Here is a 22,913-nt window from a genome sequence, read left to right on the forward strand (position 1 = left end):
ATCTTAATAAATCTCGACTTGTATGAATAAGATTTTAATTCATATTAACAACGAGTTCTTTTATTTTGTATTGTTGTTCTAGTTTAAATTTTTGCATAAATACTTGTTCCAATAATTTACATTTTTAAAATAGCAACGTTAATAATTATTTTACTTCTACTTCCTTATTTCATTCTAAAATTATTCAACTGTGCACAAATAATAGTGCAGTACTTCCTGATTTTACCTTGATCGTATTAATACTTTTATAAAATAAAGAGATAAGCCTTGGTATAGAAAGGTAGTTTGAAAAAGTTTATTATTATTCTATTAGAAGTACCTGCAGCTTATTGTTACATTAAAACTAATATTTATATAACATGTACCTTTTACTCCCATAATCGTTTACAAGTAGAAAAGTGTACAAACTTTCTACAATTTATTTAGTGTTGAATATCTTTAAGATATTGTTCACTTTATTCTTATACTTTACACTTAAAAACCTGCCTTAAAATAATAAAATAATTATATTTTTAATACTTTTAATTTAATATATCTATCTAAAAGCCTCCAGCTCACATCATAATCGTGCACATTTTAGTAAGCATTCTTAATTCCATGAACAATACAAATACAGAATGTATATAAAAATATGAACACTACTAAGACACATCTTTTCAACACGATATACATGAACATTTGCATAAATTTCATAATAAATTAATTATAAATGCTAGTGATTCATTTTTCATTCCTTTTTTTATAAATCAGCATATTCATAGTTCTTACGTTTAACACATTGATATTGGATTCGTATCACAAGCTTAAAAAAATCAATAACGACGTGAAACTTGTATATTAGCAATGTTCTACCTTAAAAGTAACGTTTTTGAATAATTAATTTAATTTAAATAATTAAATTTTTAAATAATGAGCGGCTTCATATTCAATGGCTAGCGATTATATTTTATCATCAAAATTATACTGAATCCTGTACTAAATTTGTGTTGTACTCCAAGTTGTACTGGGGATTATTACTTTCAAAATATGTATAGGGCATCTTACAGTGAATTGCCATAGATTATGAACACTGAATCGTCGTAGATTAGTGTACGCAGTGCACATTGCTTATTAATATTAACTAGATAGCTTTGAATCAGTGTCAATATTTGCGAAATGATTCTATATTGTTAACACACCTAGCTTTATATATAAATTACAGTAGTAGAAAGGAAAACTGTTATGATGATGTCAGATGGTTGACACACCTCCGTTACTCCTACAACTACTTCATTCATTACTTTTCTTCTTTGAAGACATTGACTGTTCGTTCGTCATTTTTACGTAATATAACAAATGCAGTTATCCACCAATTGATAGTTTCTTCGGTTCGAACGTTACAGCTCCCATTGAAATGATGGTAGAAGTAGAATTTAATGACTTTTTCTTACCGTGTGAATGGAAATTATTTTTATTTCGACATTGGGATATTACTGACGGGTTAACAGGTATATGCGTGATTGGATTGCCACGTACGTCATGATTAGTCACGCCACCGAAGCATACTTTCCACTCGACTTGGGAAACAAGTAATTTAAAAAAATTGTTATCATCTTGGATTTATGTCACGATACATTGCATTCCTGGATTTGTACAAGTACCTGTTCAATTCGTTATCTTTCTTTTAAATGTATATATATACTTCTAAGTAAAAGCAAAGTTGTATCACAAATAAATAATAATTTCGGTACTATTCCATTCAATAGCACTCGATAAAAATTCGTGTGAAAATTTGCATTGTCATTCTTCGAAGGTATGTAGCTATTATTAGATCCCACCCAACTTGTAGTGGTTTTGTTCCATAGTGAGTTATTTTGGTTCTAAATAGCTTCACTAAAGATACGAATATTCCATTTCAAGGACAAACGGGCTAGAACTCCCCATTTTCCTACGTGAGAATACGATGACGTTGGATTTGTTGTAGACAAGCAGGCTCAGGATTATACGTTGCTTTTGATTAACATGTTGCACAATACTTATTCAGGCCACAACAAGAACTTGAGGTCGTACAAGTACAGGCTTAAAAGATAATAAATGTCGAAGACGCAACTACGTATCTACGTATGTTAAATCGCTTCATTCAATAATTTCTTTTTCCAAATTTATATAGACGAAAATTTAAATATTTCACAAAACGTTAAGCATGAAAAGAAAATTGTATTCATGTACAATGAATATAGCTTCTCTGGTACTTGTTAATAAAAGATGTATATTCTTCACGATATTTGTATTTGGGCAATTTGTAAAAAAAAAAATTATTTATGCTTATAAACAAATATTTTTCACAATTCCACATAGGTATTTCCCTAGAATACATAAGTTCTATATATTTTATAACATAATTATAAAATAATACCTTAATAATTTATAGTAATAACAATATTAAACAACAGGAATTAGCTAATAATATTAATGTCAACATTGTATGTACATTAATATTAATTATATTGTGTTAGAATTATATATAATATAAAATTATATATAATATAAAATAATGATGAAGTGATAAAATATAATGATAAGCGATAAAATATCACAAAAATCTGTCAGAAAAATAGATTTTTACTTGCTGTAATAGTAAAGTTGTAAAAGTAAATAGAAAATTTAGTTGCAGATTATACAAAATTCATAAAACATTTCTTTTTTGCTAAAATACTTTTGCAAAATGCATTGCAAAAATACATTATTTGTATCGAAACCAAAGTGCAAAGTATCGCTATTTTCATATATGAATCTACAATATCTTATCAACTTTTTATCCCACTGTAAATATATTCGATTAAGGGAATGTAATTTTATATGTTGCAAATATTCTCCTACGAGTGAAATGTTCAACCCTTCTAAAGCATCGATATACTATTACTTAATTAGGATGATACTGATTGAAAGTGATTGCTGATATTGATCGACAATTGATAGAAATTCATATAAGTGACGCGTAAATTGGCTTATAATGGATGCTAAATACTGTAACAGAAATATAACTTATATAGTATACATATATATTATATATAAATATAACAATTATAACAATACGGATTTTTATGTATTTATAAGAAATTTGAAAGTGCAAAATTGCTCACGATACGGATAATATAAAAAGATATAAATAAAATATCTAAAGTATAGTGCCTTCTATAATACTTAGTAGGAAAAACAATTTTTTATCGATATTCTGCTTTTCTGTACAAATTTATTTGCTGTATTTTGAAAAATATGAGTTTGCGTAAATATCCACAGTCTAGTTAGATTTATAGCTATTATATTTTCATTTTAATGGCTTAATGCTTGTAATGATTGTAAACTTGTCAGTAAATCAATTTTTTGTTCCTTAGAAATATTTATAGCTGCGTCTGGAGGAGTTTTTCAAATTAAACATGAATGTTTTGTCTATTATCACGATTATAAATATTTTACGGGAAATTTCCTTGCAATCACTACTTCGATAAGTCAATTAAGAATTTATAGCAAATAGAAATCTAAAGAAACAGTATCTACGCATAAAATAATATCGTGGAACGTTCGCTGATATGTACATATAATGAAAATACGAGACAATTAGATTGTATTCAGTGCTCCAGGCTTTTTCAGCATAATAAAGTTAATATATTTTATGGATAAAATGAATCGAATTCATTATACTGCGAATTTCTCATTGAGTCCTTTAATTTTCACAAATGCACTGCAATTATATTAATTCCTAAAACGTATGTTAATACTTTTTGTGTATTCTATTCTTTAAATTACATAGTAACAGAAATCTAATGATCTAATGATCTCCCGATCATAGGTTGGATCGATATCCAAGATAGATGTTTATTTAATCATTTGAGTTAGACGAAGAACAATTGCCAAACAAAAGAACAAGTTATTTTTTATTATTATTGTAAAAATTTAATAGAGCATCTATGAGCCTATGTTTATGCTATAATGTTTTTTCCATTTTTACTCATAGAATATGTTAGCTTCGTTTTGCGGAAGATACCTGAACACCTTGCATACTAGTATATTCCGATAAATATATTTGTTGTCACAGTCAATAAGAATGTTTTGTAAAAGAACAAATAAAGTTCAATCGTAATATTTTGCAATGTTTCTAGAGTGTTTTATTATTTTGTTATGTGACGGATATTGTTGAATAGTTCTTGCATTTTAGCTTCAATTTATTAAGAAAAATATAATATATTACATAATATAATATAATATAATATAATAAGGATATAACATAATATAGTAAGAATATAGTATAATATAATAAGAATTAAGAGAAACTATTTTACAAACGAAGATCAGTCATTGATGGCATTATTTGGTTTTTATCTCATTTCGTCTTGTAAGGATTTGTGCGAATAATATTTGCAAAAACGAATTGAATTGAAGGAGTCTTGACTTGAAGTCCAATTGACGTAACTCAGAATATGTCCATATTATGATATCATGATAAATTCTCAGGTGTTTATAGCGAAACCAAACAACGTCATCGAAGTCACTTTTTTATTACTTCAGTCTTCCCCTTGTAGATGTTTGTATGTATCGTACGATACGTTTTACTCTTACTTTTTATGTACGTGTTTCCCTTTAGTTGTTGGTTATTCTTATCGGAAATTTCCAAGTATGTGCATGTAAGAAACGTATAGTCTTACAGAAAATTGTTTATTAATGTAATATTGCTTATGTATGTTGTTAAAATATAAAACATGATATAAAATATAAAAATCTTAGAAACAAAAAAAATGTTCTGGTGTACTTCCGCGTTATTAATCTTGCGCTGTTAATCTGTTTTATATTTTATATTTGCCCTATATTTACACACTACATTAGCATTGATAAATTCTTCCGAAACGAATTCATTCTGTATCATGTAATATCTACACACTTACGAAGTTATGTTACTGGAATTTCAAGGTTTTATCGCAGCAACGTATGATAACAATTATTCGATTATTTCTTACTTCTGACTTCGTGACTACTTCCGTCAAAAAAACTTCGATCTAAGTAATACAACTCTTTTGCTGTTACGATAAGCTTGTCAAAGTAGTACATTCTGCAACTCATTGATTGTGATACGTAAAGAGATAATATGTATTAAGATAATGCGTATGCTACCTTACTTTTTTTGCTTGAAAACGTAATATTCTGTATAATTACGCAAGTTATAATCTAACAGATTTCATGATTATCTGCTTTACGTTTCTTTTGTCGTTTATTTGTTAATGACCTGGAGGGTCAGTTAGGGTGTAATGGATCTCATCTTAACATACGCATATAAAATTTAATATAACATTTATAAAAATAGACGGAATCATGGCGTGATGTAGAAATTAGTGATAGAAATTAGAAAGCATAATAATCGAAAGCATATAAATGTAATGCGTTGCTATTAATTTAATGGAGGTTCATGTATACTTGCAGGTGATAAATTGAAAGTTTTTCAACGAACATACTTTTATCGTCATGTGACATCATGCGTAATTATCATAATTCGAACGAGCTGAAACTTTCTTGGAACGTTTGCAGATTTTACGTACTTTTTATCATAAATTTATCAATGCGTGTTATCGTTATATGTGATAAACATAAAATACCGCAACTTTTATCTTTTTTTTTCACAGCACATCGTACAAACTTCAATATCATTTATGTGATATAGAAATATGTGTTAGTATGTATTGTATTTGTTAAGACTAAAACAAATATACAGATAACTAAGGAATAGTAATTTTCAGGACATCTTTTGTCTAATTTTCAGCGAGAAAATAGTATAACGATTAATTCGCTATAACCTTTTACAATAATTTTATATGATATTTATAAAATTTCACACGTAAGTTATGTTATTTCTTCGTGTTAATGATAACTTATTAACCATAAATTCTCCATTTGTACATATGTCGATAATACTAAATGGAGAATTGGAGTTAAAAAGTTCACTGATTTTAACTCACAAATCAAAAAATCTGTTATTAATGTAGTTCATAATTCCAGACATTTATCTATGCAAAACTTTACTTTTAATAATCATTAAACATAAATACCTACTTGTGTAATCAGTTACTGTATCAATTTATTGATCCATAATTCGTATTAATAATAATTAACTGGTATTCATACATAAAAACGTTTTAATATCTCTTATATAATCAAAACGATTGAAAACTCATTGAGAAATCGAATATTTTTCAAATGTAGTGCTATTTAAAAACCGCGTAAAGTGACATAAAAACTATAAATAATTATATATAAATATACATAAGTAATTGTGTTATGTAATTCTTGGGGACTGCCTAATATAGTAACGATTTGAGGTACCGTATTGCAGCAACCTTACAAAACTCTAGAGTTACCCAAAAGAAAATGTTCTAGTTTCACAACAAGTGTTTAAAGGCAGTTACGTAACATACATATAATGTCGACTCTGTAATATGTAATGCGGTATATAATAATTCTTTTTATATTTAATATTCTATTTTAATAATAATCTAGTTCATAAATGTAATAAATATTTTAAAAGGTGGTAGTAGTAGTATCGTTTTAAATTTAGATTACACATGACATAGGTACATATGGGTATGTACCTACTTATTTTCTACATTCTCCTGTAAATATTGTCTTAAAAATCTTAAAGACTTTATGTCTGATCTACATGCCTTCTCAATTTACAAATAATTAATATAGAAATTACTCAAATATTATCATTTTTATCGAAATCTCGTTCCGATATTAATTACAAATCCTCAATTAAACATATCCCACAAAACCGCAAGTCCGCTTATCTGTTATATACTCTGTCAAAGGTAACGTTAACTCAACACCTCAAACTACACAGAAATATGGAAGCAATTAACTGTAGAGCTTGTTTCTCGGCTGATCTTGGTTAATTCATGATTTTCTCTGATCTTTCAACGCACGTGTCATCTACTATGAACTTTCACGAAGATTATGTGCCTTTGAACAAGAAAACACTGACCGCAATATCTAGCATGTGAAAAGTTGAAATACAACGAAGAAGAAGAAATTTAGAAGAAGAATAAGAATGAAGAATAAAATACAGAAAGCAAGTGAGAGTAATGGATATAATAATGAACAGAAATTTAAACATCACATGAAAAATTTTATATTAAAAATAGTCCATAACATAATGGACATGTGCATAAAAAAAATATTAAGGATTTGATAATATATGTTAAACGAAGACATTGACTCTTGCTTTCGTAGTTAAATATGTATTTACTTTTGTCCTAAAAATGTTTAATATGTATAATAATGTGTATAAGCAATAATATGTATATAAGCGAGCATGCGACGATTCTTTATGAAAAAAAAAAGAAAAAAAATGGAAAGAAGATATAGAAGAAAATGTTTTTGTCCCAGTCTCAATTTTCGAGAAAAAAGAGTTTAAAAACTCGTCAATTTATCCTTATACTTAGCTAATTACCGACTAGCTATGAATAAACAATCAGTAAGAAGTTATTCTATATGCGAAAACAAGTAAAAAAATAAGTAAAACAAGTACAGTTTAAATTAAGCAGCTTTATAGTTTGAAATACATTCTGTACAAACAAATGGTGAAAAAATATAATCTAAACCAAGTAGATTTATAATGTGAAATATATTCTGCGAAAAGGATTTAAAGTATAATATCCTAGCAATAAGCGTTAAGCTTATTATACAAGATAATTGTAAAACAGATTCTTCCTACTTAAGTAACTTTGTAACGAACGTATGCCAATTAACTTCTTCCATACGATGCTCGTTCGTCGCTTAGTGTCACTTGCGGCAACTGTAATAATTATTTAAACTGAGAGAATATGCACAAAAGTTGACAGATTACTTATAGTTACGCGATCAGAATGACTAAACAAGAGGATATAAACAGTTGCCTGAAGGCAATGGTAAATTGTATGCTTTTTGCAATTGTCGACTTTAGTCCAACGCTCATGTCGAAGAGGTTAATAGTCATCGATACCCATTGTATAACATTTACGTAAGTAATTGTAAGAAGTAAAAGATGTCAGAAAGGAAAAAGATAGTGTATTTTCATCTACTTGGCTGGTTAAACAGGAATGGACGTTATTGACGACATTAGCAATGCTGATACACTGAAGTCGACAAAGTGACCTTCGACCCCTGCATATTTATTTTAGTTTTCCCGGTCGGTCTCATTCTTTTTATTTTGTTCGTATGCGTGTTTTACATAGTTCCAAACGGTTTGCGGCACTGTGCGTAATCCACATTACGTTCGCCGTTCCCGTATACGAAATCGCTAGTGAACAACGAAAGTATAGTGTATACAGCAAAATTCTGATGTAATATCACGATACAGTATATTGTGCAACTTACGAATCACGTAACGTGCCAAAATGTTCGGAACACCTTGAATTTTTTTCAAGAATCGGGAACGATAACGAAATCCTGTACTGCCGACCTTCGATAGAGACAGTAAGAAATATTAATATTAATAAGTAATATCAAAAGAGTGATTTGATAATTAAAAATATTTTAATCCTCCAAATGATATATGTCTTTTACGTTTAGTAGATTTTTATTATTGACAGAAAGTATTGTAGTTGAAATACCGAAATTATCATAATTATTTATTAAAAGTATATTAAATAATATCAATGCTTAAATCTCTAATTCAAATAGAATTTTAAAAGCAAATAGTTTATACTTGAATGTCAGGAAGCGTACACGTTTTAGTTTTTTAACATTCATAAGCAATTAAAGAACGAAGTATTTTAAGAATACATACTTCGTTTGACAGAATGTAGCTATAAACAATGTAGTTATGAAAAATTTTGTTCGCGGAACTTTCTTTTCAAAATTTTACAGTTACATGGGGAAAGCGTAACGAGATGATTGAACAGTAGGTATTACATTACTCCAATTGAAAGCTTTGAAGTGTAACTACATGTTTACTAATCTGAAATGTAGTCTTATCTGAAGTGAGATATATCCTACAAATTTATAGTATCGTTGAAAAGTATTGACCGTGTTTTATAAATTTTCTTTATATATATATGCCTAGATATAATATATAAAATACTTTGATTTAAATATAAAGTGACAATTATTCAGCACAAAGGATCAAGATGTGCAAAGTTGAAATTTATCCAAATATTATACTTCACAATGTAGAGAAAAACCGAAATCATATAAAAACGAAGTAAACATATTATGAGTTATCAAATATCGACGTCATTTAATCGACGATTATAAATTACTTAGATATGTTATATCACGTGATATTAACGGAAATGTTAAATATTATCCTGAGAACATTCTTCTTGCATTTTTATCTGCACATTAACAAATTACTGCCTATTGAACAAAAGAGATAAAATAAATTATTTTTTCCATCATATTAATATTTTTTACAAAACTGTGTACTATTTGCGTTAGTATTACATGTATGGGAAATAATTCATTAATAGAAATGGTTCATTGTTCAGATACCTCGTGTGCTAGAAACTATTCTTAAAGGGCAACTTTTTCAAAGATTGCATTAGATAAGATAAGATAACTTTTATGTTCCTTACGTTGTCTGTTACTTCTTTTTCACTCATTTGAAGATGATTTAATATAACTCGATATTCACTTATGTAGTCTTCTTTTTACAATTTCGCTATTGAATTAAAAAAACAATTTTATAGAACGATCTTTTCGAGTTGAAAAAAAAATAATATAGATAATATAACATATAATATAAGATAATATAGATAAGAAATAATATAAATAAGAAAATATAGTAAAATATATTTCTCTTCGTATAATCGTAAAAAATAAAATAGAGTGTTTAATAATTAATTCCTTAAATGTGTATTTATATAAATACACATTTTTACAGTTCTGAACATTTCTAGTGAGATAATATATGCTTTTTAGTATTTTTTTGTAGTATTTAAAATAGAAAATGAAAAAATGATTTCCTTATAGTGCATTTTAGATTATAAGGATCTAATTTTATTTGATTGAATTTTTATTTAATTTAATATAATGTAATATTTTTACTTAATTTAGTGATTTGATAATGTAATAGTAATGGAATAATTTTTAATAAAACTATAACTAGTTATTATTATTATTGGTATCTTATCTACTATTATGTATCATGTTATATTAGTTGTTACTTTTCATTGTTTCCCTCTGTCGAAATTTATATTTTTTTCTTGACTAGATTGAATTACATAACCTTTTGATATAGACACGTGCCGATTGCCAAGCTGAAAAACGATCGACGTGTTACAATAACATTTTGAGATCTAATTTCATGCCGAAACACACCGTCTACATGTATACGAGATCAACGGATCTCTTCCTGTACAGGTCACGAATGAAAGTAAAATGAAGCAAATGGTTCATAGTGGTTTGATTTGACTTTGTTACACGATCTTTTCTACTGCGATATAAAAATCGATTTTAATGAGGTGCGATATACATACATACACATGCTTCCGAGACTTAACTGCGAACAATTTAGTTTTTATTAATATGCAGTTAGATTTCTGTCGATTTGTGTTTAACATGTAAAATTTCAAAGAAATCCACTTCCCGAGATTTCAAAGGCGTCCAGAAAGTTTAAATAAAATATCTGTATTTCCTTGATGCTTTGCGAATTTGTATGTATTTATGTAACAGTATGTACATTAAACATATCCAATGACGTTTTTCTTCCTGAAAGACGCAGTCGAAGAAGAAAAGATATCACAGAAAATGCTTTACACTTCTTTTTTTAAAACAGAATCTTCAATTAATACATTTCCTTTTCGATTTTACCATAAATAACGCATACAGTAAGAAGTCCGATAATCTTGAAAATTAAAAATCGTTTCATAATAATTATAACGTTACCATTTATAGGGATATTAATTACAAATATCATGTTTTTCACGTAGTTAATTGAATTTTTTAATTGTATTGTTTATTAATTGAGTATCTGTTACGTTTTTACTATTTTTTTATATATATAATATCACTTTTTTCCACTAATTTTAGTATAATTATATATTTAATTCAATGGTAAACACTCATTAATATTTGAGGTAATTGCAAACATCGGATTTATTACGTTTGGTCCACGCAATTAAATAGAGAGTTAAGATCGATTAGTAAACTGTTTAAATATAATTGTGAAGCGATCTTAACATTAAATCGTTATCAGAATAATAACAGGCTTATGGGGGGAGAGAGAGTTGAAGATGTTGTTCTTAGATTGTACCTCTTAAAATAGTATGGAAATTGAGTTGACCTCTGTTCTATTATAAAAACTGTCGTGACTCACATCTTTTATTTAAGTCTATGAATAATTTTCAGTACCATTTTTTTTTCTTGCTGAGAAGCATGATTTTTTAGTATTGTGTTACTGATTTATTTATTTTACGTATAGAAATGGTCATTCTCTGTATTTTATACATACATACGATAATACATATTATCCGAACATTTCAATCGCTTTATAGTAACAGCATTAGGACATGACTATTAGTAAAGTTATTTGTTTAAAAATTGATCGACAACGGACATATACCTTTGTACGAGATTCATCGATGTATCTACTGTTTTCAAGTATTATTCTTTAAACTGATCAGATTAGATGCCTAAGAACTTATATTCTTTCTGAAACATTGGGAAAATTCAATGTCGAAAACGAAATTACATAGATATACACAAGAAATAATTATTAACCATTTTAAAAAAAAGTTTAAACAATTTACACATATACCGATCATCATGGAATACGCTTTTTTTATGATTTAAAACTAATGTTTCAATAGGTCAGATCACAAATCATTAGTTTGTAATTCTTAATATTTATTATTAACAGGTGAAAAAAGATATAAAAATATTTGGTATATTCGCCTTACTCTCTTAGCCGAATGACACGTGTGACATTCACACCACTTGCTTCGCTACGAAATGTATGTCAGCAGCAAGATATCGTCCTTAATTGCTTCCATTGGTTGTCAATAAGAACTATTTCAAAAGTATTGACCATGTGATTCTTATAATTGGAAGACGTTGGTGTAACCGCAAAGCATTATCGAAAATTTTAACGTTACCAAGTAATATACTATTTGGTTTGCTTTCATCAGTTACAGAAAACCAGTTTTCATGGTGATAACGGGATTATTTTTTCATTGTATTACAAACAACTTGTCAACGGTCAATGATAATCGTAAAATTAATAATTAATATGTTACATGCGTATATGAATGCAAGAGAATCTAGTTTTAGTATTAATTTACATAGTAGCACATTCGTATAAGAGAAATTAAAGTTCCATCGGCTTTGATCTTGCCTCTATGCAATTTCCTTGTTACAAAAGATAAAGTGCTGTTGATCTTGTACTTGTATAGGAGTTGTCATTAATATTCCGTTATACAGTTGAAGATAGCGCTAATGTTTCAATTTTAGGTAATTGGCTAATTTATCCTTATTATCGTTATCTATATCGGTGTTATCTACATTTTATGTAAATATGGTTTTATGATGTAGCTAAGATTTATAGAAACAAAAATTTTACTTTACAAGTGGTAGCACTGCTCGCTGAAATATGTACTGTATCCACGCATTACCTTTTGCTGCAAAAGCACCCGTGTACTTTCATTTTGTATTTATTTTTAGAAACTGTTTTTTATAAATTGTATATTTTATAGTACAAGTAAATGACTGATATTGCTAATTATATGATTCATTCCCTCGGTATAATTTTCTTACTTTTCAGTTTCTTCTGAACACTAAATATGTGCAAACTCACTTTCACTTATTATCAAGCATCATGGAATATATTTTTTTCTGTAATATTTTTTCGACTTTTTCTTCGATATATATCATAATAAAGATTCCAATCGATAAGAATCAAAAGTTACTCTTTATATTGTATTTCTGATTAATCGTATACAATAATAATACTCTTTTTATCGAATTGAAGTTAATGCCGTTTGCCAACGGATAATTACAACTAATTTCCATTACTTATAATATTTAATATTACGTATTACGTTAATTATTGGCACAATACAGAGATCTTATCGATTTTCTTAATTTCTACTTAATAATGCTCAAAAAACCAACAAACAAGTTTAAACAATTCTCTCGTACCGTCATTCGATGGAAAAACACCACAACTCTTTCGTCGTTACATTTTTGTCGGCGATCACGGAGTTCGAATGATTAATCGAAAGCGGCGATTCATAAATAGGAAGGCTCGTTAGAATAGCAAATATGAAATCGTTATTTCCGATTACTTTGAGTTGATTGACCTGTCCTGACGTATGGTTCGATCCTGATTTCTGGTGCGTTACGGTTTGCTAATCGTTTCGCACGACCGGCTGCCATCGATACCGCGATACCTGCGTGGTTAAGACACTCTCCCTGTGTGGCCTGCGTCTCTCTTTTTCGCTCTTTCCCTCTCTTTTCCCCCTGACTTATACCAGCCCGCATTCCCTCGCGCCGCTTTCCTTTTTCCTCGGTTCCGCTTCTGTTCCTTTTTTCCCCTCTGTACCTCTTCGTTGCGCTTCACGCTGCCGGGGTCCTACCATGTCTTCGAGCTCCCGTGAAACACCTTGGCATTCCTTTAAATGGATACTGCAGATACTAAATCTATAGTTACGTTATACGTGCAACATCCGCGTAATAATTATACAGGTGCGTTCATTCCATCCTCCATCCGCTAAGTTAATACATTATGTTCAATAATTTGCTCGTCCACATCATCACGTAACCTTATGCTTTATTTAATAGGGTGTAATTCTATTAAATAGCAGCAGTAGAAAATAGTCAATGAGTTTTGTATCCCATTATGATTATATTACAAATTTCGATACGCTTTAAGCACGTTCTAATTACATACTATTGTAGAAGTATTTCTGTTTTGGTATGGTTTCTATTTTCATGAGGTTATTTTAAGAATCGGTAGCGTTGTAACTATTCAAGCAATTAAAGAATGAGCTACGTGTTAAAGGTCATATCATATATGTAATTGAAGGGCTTGGTACAAAAATCGGTTAGATTCATTACTGTTTGATGGCGTATGAAATTTTGTAGATTAGTAGATTTTTTGATACGATACATGTACACTTATTTTTCTTTTTTTTTTGTTTAGTAGTATGCAATAAACGATACAGAAACGAAAAGCTAATTTTTGTTGGCTTTTGGTAACAACAAGAAATCTATGCTCATTAGCAAGGGAGAAGATTACTTCCCATTGTGAAGCTATTCGACTATTGGTAGCTTCAGATCTAAAACGACGTATCCTAATTTGGCAAATCTTCACTTATGTACTATTTATTATCTTTCGGAAAGCAACAATTCTACGTCTCGGTATAAAGTAGAATGTAATCTCAGATTAGCGTAATTTATACATGCCTTGTTCAAGATCAGTATCATCGCTTTATCATTGATGTAGACAAGACATTATCGTTTAACAAAGAAAAATAGCCCATTAAATCGTGAAGCCTATAACTTTTTTTCATTGATTTCACGGAGGTCGATGAGTTCAGATGGAATTTCACAGACACTTTCGTCTTCCTCGTATCGAAAGGTACACGACCTCTTGAAACGACTTCTGGAATTGCCGACTCTGTTAGAAGCACGTGGTGAACTGGACCACGAGGCCGCGAAGGTACCGTTAAGCGTGCAACCGGCAAAAAGTAAAGGCATGACCAAAGCGGGTGTGTATGCTCGTTGCCACGTTCATTACAACCTCGGATTTCCTGGTCAGCCCTATTGGAATCATTGTCACTTCCTGTATTCGTATTGTACAATTTAGGATGGATCAGTTCTTCGTTGTTTCTTTTGTTCGCGATAATACTTTTTTTCAATCGAACATGAACAAAACAATACTGCTTCGAAGAAAAATAGATGCTGACGTTTAGTTACTTTGTTTAACTTGTATTAAGCTTGTCGCCTTTGTAAAAAGAAGAATTAGCGTACCTCGTAAAGTTTTAAGAATTTTCGAAATTTCGTGACGTCAATTTAAAATACCTTATGTTCACTTAAGTATACTTTTTTACATTAAATCTAAATAACGTTTTGAATCGTGCTAGCTGTTCATGGTAATTTGAACTGAGGAAGATTTATGCAAAATAGGTTTCAAGTATCATAATAACGTCCTGTGTCACATTTTATGTGATTTCTAGAAAAGTATCTCCGTTTTATTGTTTTCAAATCTTAGAACCGATCTCAAGAACTGTTCATCTTGGAACTGTAAGGAATATTGAAAAGATTGCGAAAGATCGACTAAAACGAGTCCTTAGATGAAAGCTTTCAGTGCGGTTTTCGAAGCTGGGAATAATGTCTGAGGAGTATAGTTCCTGTATAGAGTTCTATATACTTTTCCACTGTTTCTAACTGTTTTAAATTGAACCATTGAATTCGCTAATAAACTCTTAACGAAATCAGTTTTTTATATGATAATTCAGAGAGTGGAAGCTGTAGTGAATCTAAATAAATTTCTTAGCAATAAAAAAAACGAGAGTAGTTTGCGTAACAGTAATACAAATTTCAGCTGTATCGTAATCCATTTTAGTTAAGTAGGAGACAGTATTACCTTTCGGTGTCCAATAAATATTTCCAACAAAAATTTATATTATTAATAACATTATATAGAATACATATCCCTAATAATCATAGAATGAACTTGTTTCACTATTTTGTAATAAATGTTAACTGCAATAAATATTTGTAATAAGTGTAATTCAATAGGATTAGGTGCTTATTAAAAAAGGATTTTTACTTAGAGTATAGCATGGGAATATAAATAAGTAGGTTTAAGCATGTACGGTATATAAGTAGCGGTTGCAGACATAATAACGTTATCCTTTGAACTCAAAACGGTTAACGTTGTCTTGCGGTAAGAATTGAGTAATATAAAAGAATGTAAAAACGTTGTAAAACATTAAGAGAAACTAACTTGTTCAGTAATTGTAGTTCCCCTGTAATAACTTTTACTGAATGTGTATGAGGCAACTATTTTCACTTATGCCTTTATAGTGCGAGTCTGACTAGTATTATTTTTCTCCTTCCGTTCTCCTTCTTTTTCTTTTTCGTGTATTGCATTGTATATAACTTATTGTTAGCGAAACGTAATTTCTGATTCATAAATATTATTTTACGAAGAACTAATAGTATAAGCTACTTTTGATATATAGAATAAGACAAATTAATACGATAAATAAAAGTAGCGGTGGCTTGATGTTATACAGACACATCGTTTGTTATAATATTTGTTTCAGTATAGAAGAACATAACGCGATTCTATTACTTATTTCTCGATTCTACTCACTTTTGTTCGTTACTTTTCTGCGGACCGAATATTTTTATCGAAAAGTTACGTCATTCGAGAAGAATTTGTCGTATGACATATGTATAATGAAACTGGTGACAAAGTAAACTAAACGACACGAATTTCTCTTAGCTGTTGGTTCTTGATCTCTTACGATGACATTTCTGAGAAAAGTTTCTTGAACTACTAATGAGATCCGCTTATTTGACTTTAATGGCTATAACTATTTATTATAATACCGTATATTTGATAATCGTTGATATAAACTATATTCACGTAGCAATCCTATTTTTATATTTTCCACTTTGCTGCAGATGCTTTCGAAACCACAGTCCTGCTAAGGCTACATCTGATCAAATATATCGTGAGTATTTTATTACAAATATCTCTTGCTGTGCTCGAAATTATTTTAAAAACGAACACTCTCGAATCAATAAGTAGCAGGGCCAATAGATGTTTGAATTTTATACCGCTTACGAGAAAGGATTGTAGAATCTGTATTAAAATCTCCTTATCTTATTGGCCATGACCTATCTCCACCCACGCGTCCGAACAAAACACTTGGAGACTGCTTTGCGCAGTACGTAACTACTTAAATTCTATTAACCGATCGCGTCTGTTTGCACATCAGGCGCAGAAATTGTCATAAGAATACCCACACACACGTCACTTGGACTTTAGATCGATGGAGTTATCCAATGGGTAGTGCACACTTTTAAAATACGCTTCATCGGCACATATACGTATTTTTATATAGTTTTATCACGTAGCTTTATTTAGAACTAAATTATTCATTCGATTGATCTATTTCCTTAACAATTATTTAAAAATTTTAGATTTCTATAATAAAGCTATAATCTTATATTTCTATATTAAAGTTCTGTAATATTTGAACATCTTCCGAATCCAGTCTATACATTAACTTTTACTAATCTTAAAACGTTCGTTTCTTATCTTTATATTCGTTTAATTCACGTTAGAGTTTGCATGATATACAATGGACAAAATAAAGGCAAACAATGGCATCAATTATTTGAATTATCACCCTGATATTAAAGGGCACTTGATATGCATATTAGCAGTCAGAGAAATTTCAAGGCATACAAAGAACGCGTAGTATGTGCAATCGTGGTCGCAAATTAATGTGATTATAATCGAAAAAAGGAGTTCAGTGCTTGTGCATTCTTGTGAGAGCTTCACATACCGAGCAACGACGTTTTCCTTTCCTTTCATTTGAAGAAGACGATGTGTGTATATAGTAATTACTGGTGGCGGCACGTAATGTCGTCAACGTGGGTAATATGCAAAATAATGCAAATAACGTAGTAATGCCGAAAGTAATGGACTTATCTTTGGTTCATCTATCTATAGAACGACTGGAACGATGATTTAGCGGTTCAATGTGGCATTTACGGCTGCAAAACTATTTTATCGCAAACCTACTTGAGTTTGGTCTTTCCAAGAGATGTTTGTTAATTTTAAAATCAGTTTACGTTTAAACAATCAATTAAGAATAAATTGTCGAAAAGGAACAAATTCAAATGTATATCTATTCCGAAGGAAAAGAATTTCTTGCATAGAATTGATAGGCTTCTATATGTTTTGGCAATTTATATAGATTATAATATATAGATATAAAAGTTTTCAAGATATCTGTATATTAATGATCTTGGTTATTCGTGTTAACGCATCAATTAGTATTGAAATCGTTAAAGAAGCAATGCCATCGATTCGAGTGTTTCATACGTGTGATTAAAAGATTTATAATCTCTTTTCACAAATTACACTTTTGATAAAATATAAAATGATATTATGATAAAATTATAATTAAGACAGAATTTTATCAAAATTTTATCAAAAAGTGTCGTTATTTGTAATTTTAACGCAGATTTATTTCAAATAAAATAATTGAAATATAGCTATAGAATAAGATAAATTAAATAATTTTATAAATATTATTATGATTTTATCATCCTAATTATCTATTATAAACATGTAAGATCTTATATGAACTAACAACAACATACTCCTGTTCTGTTTATGATTTTTGTAACATCTGCCTTTATTAATCTCAAAATCGGAACGATGAAAATTACAAATAAACTAATTATAAATTCTCTTTTCTTTTTAACAGGTGAATCGGATAAAAAGATGCAAAGAATACTGTTGCCATTGTTCTTAACATTCTTGAGCTATTCAGGATGGACCAGCGGGCTTTGCGTTCTGGAGAACGGTACAATAGCTCGTTGCCACGATCTCGAAGATGTCAAATATATAGACACTTCTTCCCTTAACTTGCTGAAGGCTTCCACGGAGAAATCTACCCTCGGGTCAAATCTTTTCGTCAATTTGACCAGTCTTCGGCATTTAGATCTTTCAGGAAGTGCCATCGAACAAATAGAACCAAAAAGTTTCAGCCAATTGACGAATTTAAGAAGTTTAAATCTTGCGGATAATCGTATTGAACATTTGGAACTGGCTTCTCTAGATGGTTTAAATCATTTGCACAGTTTAAATCTTCGTAAGAACAATCTTCGACACTTGCCACCAGCCTTGGCTCGCTTAAAAATTCTAAAACATTTTGACGTTCAAGGCAATCCATTGGAATGTAATTGTGCCACACTTAGAGTAAAAGATCTGATCGTAAAAAGAGGCGTGAAAATCTCGAAAAAAGTTCTCTGCGCTAGTCCGAAAAATGTAAAAGGAACATCATTATTCAAATTAGATACCGCGATTATTTGTGAATTCGAGGAACAAGATCGCGAGATGCAAAATGATCAGGCATCTACGTATTCGGAGGAAGATTATGGTTCTGGAGATTTGTTCGATATAGAGGAAGAGAGCATGGAATATTCGATAGAAGCTTCAACCACCGAAACTCCGAAGGAAATCGCAGTTGAAACACCATTCCCAGAAATCCCTGCTACTACTGCTTCGAGTTCTGAATCAAAAACAACTGAATTACAGCTTTCGACTCGAACGACAGATGCTAGCGAATCGACAGATGCTAGCAAACCAACAGATGCTACCAAAACGACAAACACCAACGACGATGAGATCTTTTTCGATTCCGAAGAAAAAAGTAATCCTACTACGGTGGATATGACAACGGAGAGGAAGAAAGTCTACCAAGATGGTCTATTTTATCCGACAGAAAGTTCAGGCGATGGAGAAGACGGTTCTGGAGAAGGATCTGGAACAGGCATGGATACTGGTGACTGGAATACAAGTTACCAACCTCAAACAAACGACGAAGAAAAGGAAGTTTCTCTCTTTGAGAGATTCTACAATATATTTACGGGATCAACGACGTCTTTAGAAACGAAAAAGGAACCTAACTTGGAAGAGGAAGAATTTATCGACGCGTCTTCGACTAAAGGTATCGAGGAAGAAGAGGAACAATTAGTCGACAAATCTGTGTCAAATCCGGTTGCAGTAGGTGTATCAAAAAAGGATTCCGACGAAGCAGTACCAGGTATTACTGATATGAGTACTAAAGCTGATGTAACGACACCTGTTAATGGAGTTGAGCTATTCGACAGCAAGTTGAACGAGATGACGAAATTAGGCAAAGTTAAAGTGAACGAGGAAGACACGGATGACGAATTGACGGTATCTCCAGCGAAACAATCGAAGAAAGGAATGGGTTCTTACGTTGTTCTAGCCGTTTTATTGGCGGTTTTGGCGACTCTCATAGGATTTGCAGCTTACAAAGGTGACTTTTGCAGGAAAGGAAGAAAACGTGATGATGTTGAAAATGGAACTGAACTGAAAGACATGCAGAAAGCTTTGTTGGAAACGGGAAGTTCAACGCAACCAAAGATAGCTTCGAACGGAAGCGTGGAAAGCACACCTTTGGTCGCAGACACGACAGATCACGATGAGATAAGGATTTCGAATAACTACCAAGTTACGGCAGAAATACCAAGATCTCCGAACGGTATTTCCGACCGTACAGAACCAGTAAAACCACCGCGAGCAATTACTCCACAAAACGATCAACGAATCGAAGAGACGACTGGTCAAGATGGAAATTCTCTGAAAGATGATACGTTGTCGTTACGGACAGATTCTATAGATCCAGTAGTTAATGGCAGCCCGATTCCACCAGAAAAGGTCCAACCTCCCTTAAGTCCCGGTGCTCAGAGAGTGAAGATTACTTTGCAAGAAAATCCTGACAGCGTGCCAAGGACGCCTATACTCATCACGAGAACAATGGCTGGTGAGAATCTAGTCAAGACGCCATGAAGTAGATTCGAAGGGCCTTAATCGGATGAAAAACTTGAATCCATAGGAGAATCAACGAAGACGAAGAAGAGATCAGTATATTCGTGTGTGCCGAATTATCGGATTCATAATGCCACCAGTGTTCCTAAATCCATGCCGAATGGGCCTTGATTTCAATGGATTTTTAAGATACTGTGAGATACACATTATACCATCATCGAATCTGTGTTTTGACTAAGAAACGGATTGCTTTAAGTGAAAGTCCAACCTTGTAGACGTACAGTTCATTGACGATTCGTTTAATCGAGTTAATAGGAGGAATGAACGATTCTGCGAAATGTTGTTTGTACATATTTGCAAATAATAGTCGTACATGATAATACTTCCGCTGTTTGAACAAAGTTTGTGGATGGATACTATTTGATACATTTTATATACGTTTATGCAATATTAGCACACTAGTCAGTTCTCTTAAGCATCTTCCTTCCTGTGTAAACTCGAATGGAATTTGAATACGATAAGTTCCATTAGAATTCTTTATACTCGAAGTATACCATTATTGTTGCAATATAACACGAGTGATGCTAAAACTATAAGAATCTTCATATATAATGTCAAAATCTTTCTCTGTTCAATTCAATTTTTATATGATACTACACGTACGGTTTTCGTTAAATTTTTCTTGAGATATATTATAATTATATTATAATTGATAGTAAACGAATGTTTCGTTTTGTGATATTAAATAAAAAATTAAATGTTCTTCTGGAAGAATACAAAAGAGTTTGACTTTCGCTAGCGAAACTTAACACTTAATAATTAAAAAATTAATTTATATAAAATCTATATCCTATATATTTATAATAATCATTCCAAGTTAATCATATCATCCTCATCGAACCGATGATGTTAAATAAAATATTGATATAAAGTAAGATAATATAGAGTGTATGTAATTTATAGTTGGAGACAAGCAATATATTTGAAATTTGTTTGGAAAAGAAATTAAAACTTCAACGTTTCAAATATAAAATGTCAATTGTGTGTCTTGTATCCGCACGAGTTCGCATAAGACTCATCATTTGCATTTTTTAGCAATTCTTCAACTGCTAAACAACCCTTTTACTATTCTTTAAAATTCCATAAGGATAAATATTATTAAGTGCGAATAATCTATTTATGAAAATCAATATTATAAGGTGTTAATGTTAAATATTGTTTAAACATTTGTTACGGTGCATTGAAAGTAATGAGAATTATCGTTAAAATTGTTATAATAATATTCAGTTAAAAAAAAATATTATGGCGTTCCTCTCAAACGAGGAAAAAATATTTTTAAAAATAATTCTCTGAAACTTATCGCTTTGCTGGTATTTATTCTTCTATACCAAATTTCTATTAATTTTTGCAAACCAAATGCGTAAAATATTGAAATATTTGCATTAAGATAGCGCAAATCTTCTTGTAAAAATTATTTCCAAAGAAAACCTATGCGTCCTTGTATTATGGCAGCAAACTGTTTGTGTAAAACACGAAGCGTTTTGATTTCGTTTAAGCGTGTTCGGTTGAACTTGTAGCAAAGAGAATTATCTCATTGATACTGTGATTATCACTGAAACGCTAAGAGAAGGTAATGTTCGATCCTTCGTTTTATCATCGACATATCATCGTTATTTTCGCCATTAACTTTGTTCCCTAGATAAGTTTTCCCATGCAACATTTATGAAATATACATTGTTACATATATATAGGTACAAATTGTATGATAGCGAATATACAGTTGAAACAATCATATCGATATATTTTTCATGCGTTTATAATTTTGAACAATGGATGCGAAATAAAATGATAATATTTATAAAATACATGGTTGTTTTCGTCAGTATTATATCAATCCTGTTAAAGTACCGTTTAATTATAATTAAGTATAAATGCTTAATCCATAGTACCTATAATTCATAAGGAAATAAATAACAACGTACGAAATGTAGAGAAATAACATAAAACAGTAAGGAAAAGGATAATGATGATGTTTTTATTGACTACTGTAACTGTTTTGTAATGACAAGAAAACGGATATAAATATTTTTTATGTATATATATATATGTATAATTATCTCTTTCATAATAACTTAAATTTATGAGAAATAGAAATATTTAAGAATTGAAATGATATTGAAAATATCCAAAAATTATCCAAAAATGACGATTAGTGATTGTTATACGAATATTAAAAACAACTTGGTGACAACATACGTTATATTCCTAGATACAAAATGTCTGTTTAACATCATTGTTTACTATTTAAGAGATTTACATTTTTCTGAACAACTATTGGAATTTTCTTCGCATCATGTGTTAC

General features: G+C 30.3%; 1 protein-coding gene across 4 annotated transcripts in view; it reads left to right on the plus strand.

The window, feature by feature from the left end:
• Positions 1-22,416, plus strand: part of LOC126923097 (protein windpipe) — a 59,520-nt gene extending 37,104 nt beyond the window's left edge. The window contains exons 1-3 of one of the 4 annotated variants that reach the window (XM_050736173.1): positions 8,242-8,478; positions 16,639-16,688; positions 18,459-22,416. In XM_050736173.1, the coding sequence (XP_050592130.1) occupies positions 18,476-20,572 (2,097 nt within the window). In that variant the 5' untranslated portion in view covers positions 8,242-8,478; positions 16,639-16,688; positions 18,459-18,475 and the 3' untranslated portion in view covers positions 20,573-22,416. Of the gene's footprint in view, positions 1-8,241; positions 8,479-14,688; positions 14,712-16,638; positions 16,689-18,458 lie in introns of those variants that run through there. The other 3 variants (XM_050736184.1, XM_050736163.1, XM_050736194.1) reach the window with 3 other exon arrangements.
• Positions 22,417-22,913: the final 497 nt, after the last annotated feature.

This window comes from Bombus affinis, chromosome 2, assembly GCF_024516045.1.
Source record: "Bombus affinis isolate iyBomAffi1 chromosome 2, iyBomAffi1.2, whole genome shotgun sequence".
NCBI lineage: Eukaryota > Metazoa > Arthropoda > Insecta > Hymenoptera > Apidae > Bombus > Bombus affinis.